Raw genomic sequence first — 10721 nt, 5'->3', positions numbered from 1 at the left:
TAATAATATTCATATTGTTTTATAAAAAAGAGAAAACATTAAAGGAGGCTATGACCAAAATGACTTAATAAGATTGTTGGACTGTGCCTCTTCATATCAGTCTGATCTCCTTCAGCCTTTTATTCCATCCTGTCTCCTTCCTCTGCAATGACCTTCCTGCTGACATCAAACAGGTCAGCTCTTTGAATCCAGACCTAAATCTCATCTTTTGGTCCTAACCCTCGGTTATTTGCTCTTTCTTTGATGACCTCAGGCCTCGTACCTGTTGCCATCATCCTTCCAGCAGGTCGGTCGTTGTGCAATCATTACCTGAATGAGTCATGTTCCAAGGAACTTTTCTTAGCACCTGTTTACGTCGACCTTTGTGCAAGTCAGTGTTTGTGCAATCGTAATTTATAGGCGTCTTCTTCCAATGAATTTTAATAAAAAACTAGAAAATTTCGCAAGACAAACATAGAGAGAGACAGAAGTCATGTGTGTTGTGTGTGCGTGTGGAAGTGTCTGTGTGTCTGTTAAACTGCCCTAACGAGAACACCTGTGGGTTGCTAGATCAAAGGTTGCCATAGTGATGACTTCAAAGGTCTTCAGTTAAACAGATTTCAATGGAGGTAATGCTGGGGAACACCTATCCAAAATCCCTCAAAAAAGATACTTTAAAAGTTCCTATTGCTTCGATATCGCATATAGAGCATTAGGAAGACTCGATTAACAGATACTGTGACTGGCGAGTCTGTACGATAAAACATGTGTCTGTACAGGTGATTTACAAATCAGGTACGAGCTTCAGGGGAGACGTGGTTTTGGAGGGAGATTTAACATGGCGGCGGATGGAAGAGCGAGGTGGACTTGCTCTCACATTCAGTCTGATTTCAAGACGTCTGAGTCTGTTGGATTCCTATCGACCGCAGTTTATGACAGAAGACAAGATTTACAACATTTTGAGCTATAAATTATGCCCAAAGAGTACACGGTATGGAGTTTACGGTAAATTTTTTAAAAAAATCTTCAAGATCTGACGTGGGTCTGCCCTCTAAGTATGACATCACGTGCTCTGAGCTGCGCAATACAAACTCATGTAAAAGAGAGAAAAGGCGGGAAAAAAACATAAAACTAAAACAATAATTACATGAACACTGTACTAGCTATCAAAAAATGTCTAATTAGGCAAATGAACTCAAGCCTTTTGTCGATGTTTTAAACTTTAATTCATTTCTCTACCTCTTATTAAGGCGAGTCACTATGGGCACAAAGATGAGTGTTTTTTTGCTCTCTTCGCGGCGAAACCCCATTCAAAGTCAATGGGAAAATTGCTCGCCGCTTTTGCGATTTTCGGGAAAACGGCCGGGCGAATCGCTTAGAAAAGTCATAGCTCACGATTCCCATGCAAGCCGCACGTTTTGATGTATTTTGACGCATGTGCTGGCAACACTGTGGGAGGAGTAGCGGTCCAAAGTTTTCCGTAATAATAATAATAACTAGAAAGAGCATTTCCTGCTGAAAATGCGTTGGAATGCAAAAAGCTGAAGCTTATAGCTGAAATATTTGAAAGAAATAGCTGAACAGAGTGGAATATAGCTTAAACTAGAAAGAGCATTTCCTGCTGAAAATGCGTTGGAATGCAAAAAGCTGAAGCTTATAGCTGAAATAATTGAAAGAAATAGCTGAATATAGTGGAATATAGCTTAAATTAGCTAAATATAGCAAAATATATTTGAAAATGAAAGAAGAGCAGAGCATATGTGTATATGTGTAAATAGCGGAATAGATGAATATATAAATAAATAGCAAATAATTATAAATAAGGCAAAATACCTGCTGAAAAAAGTTATAATTCAAAATCATTTAATTAAACTGTTGAAAAGCCTTGTCGTTTAAATGTATAGTTGGAAAAGTTGAAAGGAAAACTGCATCATCTAAATCAGGGGTGTCAAACATATGACCCTGCCCGCCACAGTGTCCAGTCCAACAGAAGAACAAAAAAAGTTGTTTTTTTTAAATTAAAGTCTGCCATAGGTGGGGTTTGAACCACTGACCCATTGCTTCCAAGACAGAGTTGCAGACCATTGATCCATAGGCACAGTTGGTTAGACAGCTGACATTATTGGCTTGCAGAGTGTCTACAAAACCATCTGTTAAACCTCAGAACGTGAACGTCAGTGACGCTGTTAATCCTGACGTCTGTAACCAAAGTGACCTGCACACACGCGCGCACACACACACACACGAACGTGCACGCGACCATAATAACAAGTTAGCGCGGCCATTAGCGCGGCCATTAGCGCGGCCGTTAGCGCGGCCGTTAGCGCGGCCGTTCACGCGCGCGCACGGCCGTTCACGTGCGCTGTGGGAGGAGTAGCGGTCCAAAGTTTTCCGTAATAATAATAATAACTAGAAAGAGCATTTCCTGCAGAAAATGCGTTGGAATGCAAAAAGCTGAAGCTTATAGCTGAAATATTTGAAGGAAATAGCTGAATGTAGCTGAACAAAGTGGAATATAGCTTAAGTTAGCTAAATACAGCTAAATATATTTGAAAATGAAAGAATAGCTGAATATATGTGAAAATAGCTGAATATATTAATATAGCTGAAAATAGCGGAATAGATGAATATATAAATAAATAGCAAATCATTACTGAAAATATAGAAAAGGCAAAATACCTGCTGAAAAATGTTACAGTTCAAAGTCATTTCATTGAACTATTGAAAATCCTTGTCGTTTAAATGTATAATTGGAAAAGTTGAAAGGAAAACTGCATTATCTAATTCAGGGGTGTCAAACATACGACCTGACCTGCCACAGTGTGCAGTCCAACAGAAGAAAAAAAAAGTCTTTTTTAAAGTCTGCCATAGATGGGGTTTGAACCACTGATCCTTTGCTTCTAAGACGGAGTTGCTAAGCACTGATCAACAGGCACAGCTGGTGAGACACCTGATATTATTGGCTTGCAGAGTGTCTCCAAAACCATCTGTTGAACCTTAGAATGTGAACGTCAGTGATGCTGTTAATCCTGACGTCTGTAATCAAAGTGACCTGCACACACGCGCGCACACACACTCGAACGTGCACGCGACCATAATAACACGTTAACGCGGCCGTTCGCGCGCGTGCACGGCCATTCACGCGCGCGGCCGTTAAGGCGCTGGCGCACCCGTTCGCGAGCGTTTACACGCGCGGCCGTTTCACGTTAGTGAGCGTTCACGTGTGCTGCCGTTCACGTGCGTGCACGGCCGTCCACGTGCGCGACCGTTCACGCACGTGCGCACCCTTTCGCGTGTGCGGCCGTTCACATGCCTTCAGCCTGCAGATGCACAGACTAAAAGGCTCCGGTTCTTCATTGGAAACCATTCATTTTTATTTTGATAAAACGCTGAATAATTTTAAGATTTGAGAAAATATGAAAAATGTAAAAGCGTAGATTAATAGCTGAAGGTATTGTCAACATTTAAAATGGTGTCTCTAGCTCAACATATGAAGGAACTGTAAACGTTTGAAGTCGAAGATGATTTGACGATTTCCCCATTGGGTCCCATTATAAAGAAAAATCATAAAAAGCTTAATAATTTGGAAATTTGAAAAGTCAGAAATATGAAAGGTCATAGCTATTGTGTCCTTAAGTAGCTGAATTTTTGAATAATTGAACTTTTTTCTGTAGCTGAAAATATGAAAGAGTTTAAGAGGTCCAAAATACGGATGGAAGACATAGAATAATAACTAGAAAGAGCATTTCCTGCAGAAAATGCGTTGGAATGCAAAAAACTGAAGCTTATAGCTGAAATATTTGAAGGAAATAGCTGAATATAGCTGAACAAAGTGGAATATAGCTTAAGTTAGCTAAATACAGCTAAATATATTTGAAAATGAAAGAATAGCTGAATATATGTGAAAATAGCTGAATATAATATAGCTGAAAATAGCGGAATAAATGAATATATAAATAAATAGCAAATAATTACTGAAAATATAGAAAAGGCAAAATACCTGCTGAAAAATGTTACAGTTCAACATCATTTAATTGAACTGTTGAAAATCCTTGTCGTTTAAATGTATAATTGGAAAAATTGAAAGGAAAACTGCATCGTCTAAATCAGGGGTGTCAAACACACAGTCCGGCCCGCCACAGTGTCCAGTCCAACAAAAGAAAAAATAATTCACACGTTTTTATTCTTTTGTGCAAGTTCAAAGACCGAAAAGTACTTTCAAAGAATAAGATGACAGACCACAAACTCTTGCATGCATCCACAAGAAAAACATAAACGATGCTGCTGACGGGATCAGTCGAGCAGCTAAACAGCAGAAATGAATACGCAGCACAAAGTTCACTGGCCAACAGACTCTTCAATCATAATTCTGCAGGTTCTGCTGTGCAGTATTTTATCAAGTTTAGCGGTGTTTTGTTTTCTTACATTTCCTGTTGAGAAAACCAACGTTGCTTATTTTCACGAAGATAAAATAAAAAAATAAAAACCAAAAGCACGACATCCACCAAGAAAGCGTATTATCTCAACATGTTTACATAACAATAGTGACCAGTAGCCAACAGGTGTCATCCACCTGTTGGCTCGTCCGCCTGGTTCCGGCAGCCGTTTTCCTTCAGGTTAGTGACACGTACATTGTTGAGTCAGTTGTAGTTTTCCAGCTGGTGGACTTTCTCAAATAAAAAGTCATTTTCTTAACTTTTTGGACGCGAGGTAGAACCACCAGCTGGCGTTGCACAGGCTAGCAGCTAGCTAGCCCGTGGGCTAGCAGCTACTTAGGGTCGTTGTATCATGCTGTTACATTTGAGGCTAATAAAGATAATACAAGTAATTTTCTTTTTGGACGCGAGGGAGAGCCACCAGCCGGGTGTTACGGATTAAGAGCCGGCCCTGTTATCTGGCGACTTTTGGCCGAAAGATAACAGGGCCGCCTCCTAAACACCGGCCCTCCGCGGTGCTAACGCTATTCTGTGAGTTGTTTTATCAATTTATATGTCAAAGTTTGCACACATCAGTATTTGGCAAGATTTTGGGAATCTTGCCTTTTTACTACACTTGTAAGATTGGTCATGTGACTCGAAGGTTTATTATTACATTAAAATTGGGTGAACATATCTTCAGGTGTATTTATGTATTATAGTATTATATAGTTATAGCATGTTCAGATGTTCTCCGAGGCTGCAGTCTTCCTCCCACATGAACCAAACCTTTTCCTGCCACCAGGTGGCAGTGTTCCCCCTTTATTCTGTATGAAAACAACTAAATCATCTCTGAAAAGTCTAAAAACCATTTGAATCCATCCTGGTTTATTATACTAATAGTGTTGGAAGAAATATTCGGAGAATCTTTGGCAAAGTGTGATTCAAGAAATGAAAAATACACCTTACATATATATATATATATATATATATATATATATATATATATATATATATATATATATATATATATATACACACACTTCATAATAGATAGTTGGCAGAGAGTTGTGGATTCGTTAGAGATCAATAATATAATTCTTATTCTAAAATATGTGCTTTTACTTATAGTATTTAAAGTATATTTTGATGGGAGTAATTTTGTTCTTTAACTTTAGTACTTTAGTACTTTTCTTTTGCAGGACTTTTCCTAGTATTCCTACACTGTGGTACTGCTACTGTGAATTGAGTCAAAGATCTGAGGACTTCTTCTTCCACCACTGAGAGTCAGAACATCACTTCCATCAGTTTGATGAGTGATGTGTCAGCATGATAACAGTGATGGAACTAAGCTGATGAAACACATGAAAACACTCAAAGTGAACTTTCTGTAGAGAAAGAAGCAAACACACTTCACATGCAGAGTTGTCTTTATTGAAAAGCAGGAAATGTGCAGAATGAAGTGATGCAGATGATTCATATTCAATCATTCATTGTTGAACAAAACATATTGGAAATAGTTTGATTGACATCAGGGTTAACAGGATGAATTATATACTATTGATACTTTCTGATATTACAGTATACTGTAATACAACAATCACATTGTTTCATAGTGAAAAAGAAAAAGATTAAAAATGATTTAACATCATTGTTGGAGTACAGACTCCGCTCTGCCACCATGAAGAAGGCTTTTTTCAGCCTTTCACTGATTAACACACAGGTACTCCATCTGGCCTTGAGTGCCCTGGTTGAGATTTCTTTTAATGACATTGACACCAGCCGTCTCATACGCTTGAATCTGAGCTGGGTCGAGAAGCATGCTGATGGCTTTAATGGGACTACTGCCTTCTTCTTTCTTGTACCACAGGTACACAGAGGCACCACTGGTCCCCTGGTTCAGGTTAACATTCACTTGCGTGTATTTCTGCTGCTGCAGTTGTTCAAACTGGCTATCATTGATGGAGACCTGCAGAAGATTAAGAGCAGGCTGGGGGCTGATGGTCTGACGGTACCAGATGTAGACGGGAGCTCCTCCTGTACCCTTATTGGCATCTTCATCCACACGGATGTAACCTTCTTTCAAATAACTTTGGTCGGTGTCGTAGGAAGCAGTGGCAGTGACGTCGCAGATGAAGGTTGGTTTCTCCCTCTTCACCCAGGCGTAGATGAACCTCCCTCCAGCCCCGCGGTTCAGATCACAGGCCAGACTCTCCCAGTCGTTGGTGAACTTCATGGCTTCAGTTTCTGCATCATTGGTGACCTCGATCTTCTTTATGGGGATATCATACGGTGTGTTCCCTTTGAAGAACCAAAGGTAGATGTCATCACCTCCGTTTCCAGTATTGAGATTTTTAGAGATCTTTGTGTACCCTGCTTTCTCCAATCCAACACCCATTTCATAGTTGAATGTAACTTGAAGCCTGGTGATTGCGTCTGGGCCCAATTTGAACCAAAGATAGATGGTCTTTCCTCCTGCGCCTTCATTCAGATTAACGTTGACTTTCTGAAAGCCTTTTGACTTGAGCGTTGTCTCTTCAGCTTCAGTCAGGGACACATCAAGTTGTGAGATGTAGGTGGTCATGGTGGGTAACTGCAGAAAAGACACATCATGAATAAACAGTTAGCATGTCTTTGGTGAGCTCCAATATTAAAATATCAGAACTCAAATATGGATGATACCATAATGACCTCTAAAATAAACTCCTTTTTAAATGTGCATGTACACCACCACCATTTACACTCCTCACAGTGAATTTAACCTTTTAAAAACCAGAGGATCCTAATCTGGATCCTTTTGTATTTTCTTGTGACATATAAATCACAAGAAAATATATTGATGTTATACACCAAATTAAACATCAAAGCCGTTGCTACAAGAATCAGTCAGCCATTAAAAAAAAACTCAAACAGAAAGAAAGATAATCATAAAAGTATAAAACAAAACAAACAAACAAATCAGCCCAAAATCAGCATGTTTCCAGAACCAGCAACCCTTAGCTTGGTGCTATCAGAAAAATCCCGATGTCCAGAAGCAAGACAATTCCACACAGAGTCCAGACATGCCTTCAAAATCCTTCCAGCTCAAAGAACCAGGGAGATATGAGCCAAAGAACACAGAAGAATGAATCGCTTTATTTGCAGTATTTGCTGTATAATCAGCAAATATTGCTTACCTTTTTTTTTTTTTTTTTTTTTTACAGTTTAATAATTGTTCATTTGTGTGCTTGTTTTATTTTAAAGGGAAATATTGGTTGTTTTATAAATTTAAAAAATAAATAAATAAATAAAAAATCTGAATTTTTTTATTTTTTCTTCTCCAAATGTGAGCCCTCGCCTGACTTTTTTCTGTACTAAATCCTCTCTAACTTTGTTCTGCTTCACTTTATCAAAGTAAAAGAATGCAAAAATTATCTTAAAACTTTGAGGTAGGATTTGGGAGAATTTAAAAGCTTACGAACGCATTATTTCAAGGTAAAAATCATGCTAAAAGTGCTTTTTTTCTAAGCGGACCTGAAACTTTACATTTCTTTCTGTGTGTCATCTTCATTTACTCTTAACCAGTAACACTTAGACTGATATGTACACATCTGAGCAAAACTTAACATTATACTTGTATATTAACTCCAAGATTATTCAAATAGCTCTAGTGGTCGCAGAGACACAGCCATTTTAGTTTGGATGTCATTTTCAAGCAGAAACCTAAAAAGAGGCTCGGGGCTAATAGAGTAAGATCTGAAGCAGCAAACTGTTTGTTCCACAACAAGTCAACAATAAACTTAAAGACTTACGTGTCTGCTGACAGTCAATGAAAGAGCGGCAGGAAGAAGTCAGATGCTCCTCTGGATTCTGTTGTACTGACTGCAGCTCAGCTGCCTTTTTATACACAACAGAGATGCTGAGCTCATGATTTAAATACTAGGAATGATGAGTCATATTCCAAAGAAAATTATGTATTGTGAAACCAAACTGATATCTTGATAACCTTTACAGTAAGTAGATATTTTCTGAGGGCATCACAGACCCTGGACTCTTTTAAGACTGGCCTGAAAACCTTTTTATTCAAGAAGGCGTTTTCACTTTGAGTTGACTTTTATGACCTTAATTTTATGACTTTGATTTTAACTATGTGGCACTCTGAGATTCTCGGATGAAGAGGGCCTTACAAATAAAATGTATTATTATTATTATTATTATTATTTTGAAACTCAACCTCCCAAATCCTGCTAAAACAGATCATGTGTGTTTTTCTGTCTGTCAATCATTTCCAGCTCAATAAAGCAAAATGTTGCAGCTGGACAATTTGGGTAAAACATGATATCTTAATATAGTTTAAATTCTCCAGCGCTCTCTTCTAACGTCATGTTTAAACGTCATAGCTGTGACCTCGGCCTTCTCAGGCTTTCTCCAGCGTTGGGTCCTCTCTGTGCTGCTGGTATCCTTCTGACGGGTCAGTGTCAGCCTCAATGAATCTCCTCATTCTAGCACTTCAAGTCAAAGTCTGTCCTGCTGAAGAGAATATAGGTTCTCCCTCTTGTCCTGTGCTGGTCCATCAGCCTGCTTTGTGTTCTCATGAAGTGTTTGGTGCAGCTGCTTTTAGAAAGGGAACAACTGTTTCCTTGTTGGGCAGATTCAGATGTATTCTTGTTCTTTGCATTCAGCTAATGTTTTATTCATCATGGCCAATGATAGTTCCTTTAAACATGAGGCTTGAAAGACCTCCTGGATTCTCTTTAAGAAAGTTTTTACCTCATAAGGAATTTCTGAAGTTAAAAGACTGGGTGAAGGATTTTCACTTTTACTTTTTACATTTTCTACAAAGTTGTCTTCATTGAAATGTGCAGAATAAAGTGATACATTCATTCAGTCGAAAACAATTTAAAGTTTCACAGACGGCTAGTCTCTTCAAAATAAAATCAAAGGATTAAATAAAATGAACTATGAAGAGACAATATCCCTCCGTCTGTCGCCCCTTGTTGTGTTCCCAACCTGGAACACGCTGCTGAAAGCACCGGCGAAAGAAAACGACACTCCGCTGCATAAAAGTCTCTTCAAAATAAAATCCATTAAAGAGCCATTAAAAACGTCTCTGCGACCCTACTAGTGGCCCACCAGTTGAGAACTACTGCCCTCGACTCTTGATACTGTCTGTTATAACCAGAAGTATTACTCTCATATAATAATATTCATATTGTTTTATAAAAAAGAGAAAACATTAAAGGAGGCTATGACCAAAATGACTTAATAAGATTGTTGGACTGTGCCTCTTCATATCAGTCTGATCTCCTTCAGCCTTTTATTCCATCCTGTCTCCTTCCTCTGCAATGACCTTCCTGCTGACATCAAACAGGTCAGCTCTTTGAATCCAGACCTAAATCTCATCTTTTGGTCCTAACCCTCGGTTATTTGTTCTTTCTTTGATGACCTCAGGCCTCGTACCTGTTGCCATCATCCTTGCAGCAGGTCGGTCGTTGTGCAATCATTACCTGAATGAGTCATGTTCCAAGGAACTTTTCTTAGCACCTGTTTACGTCGACCTTTGTTTGAATCAGTGTTTGTGCAATCGTTATTTATAGGCGTCTTCTTCCAATGAATTTTGACATTATTCAAAATACTGTGGCAAAAGAGATGAAACAGACCTTGGTTACTTTTAATTCCATTCTCACGCTCAACCTCAGATTTCCTGCCGCAACAAGACTTTAAGCTTTCTTGGTCCAGGGCCAGCGATGTTTGGATCTCTTCCTGTGTGTTTGCTTCCTTTCTATCTGTGTGAATGGTGGACTTGAGCTGTTCCTCTCGTGTGTTTGTGGAGTCGTTCTTCTTCCAGAAAGGTGAACTATGAAGAGACAATATCCCTCCGTCTGTCGCCCCTTGTTGTGTTCCCAACCTGGAACACGCTGCTGAAAGCACGGGCGAAAGAAAACGACACTCCGCTGCATAAAAGTCTCTTCAAATTAAAATCAAAGGATTAAATAAAATGAAAATAAAAAATAATTCTATTTTTTTTCTCAAGCAAAGAGCCATTAAAAACGTCTCTGCGACCCTACTAGTGGCCCACCAGTTGAGAACTACTGCCCTCGACTCTTGATACTGTCTGTTATAACCAGAAGTATTACTCTCATATAATAATATTCATATTGTTTTATAAAAAAGAGAAAACATTAAAGGAGGCTATGACCAAAATGACTTAATAAGATTGTTGGACTGTGCCTCTTCATATCAGTCTGATCTCCTTCAGCCTTTTATTCCATCCTGTCTCCTTCCTCTGCAATGACCTTCCTGCTGACATCAAACAGGTCAGCTCTTTGAATCCAGACCTAAATCTCA

General features: G+C 38.9%; 1 protein-coding gene across 1 annotated transcript; it reads right to left on the bottom strand.

Annotated features, from left to right (window-relative positions):
* Positions 1-5823: 5823 nt before the first annotated feature.
* On the bottom strand, positions 5824-8244 carry LOC137786021 (uncharacterized). The gene is made up of 2 exons (XM_068577620.1): positions 8186-8244; positions 5824-6987 (listed from the first exon to the last, which is right to left on the bottom strand). The coding sequence occupies exon 2, from the start codon at positions 6976-6978 to the stop codon at positions 6100-6102; it is 879 nt and encodes a 292-aa protein (XP_068433721.1). The 5' UTR covers positions 6979-6987; positions 8186-8244; the 3' UTR covers positions 5824-6099.
* Positions 8245-10721: the final 2477 nt, after the last annotated feature.

The sequence above is a fragment of the Clinocottus analis genome, unplaced genomic scaffold (assembly GCF_023055335.1).
Source record: "Clinocottus analis isolate CAN_PGR_092001 unplaced genomic scaffold, fCliAna1.0.p SCAF_15, whole genome shotgun sequence".
Taxonomy (NCBI): domain Eukaryota; kingdom Metazoa; phylum Chordata; class Actinopteri; order Perciformes; family Cottidae; genus Clinocottus; species Clinocottus analis.
The sequence above is the reverse complement of the archived record's forward strand: the minus strand, read 5'-3'. Positions and strand labels throughout refer to the sequence as shown.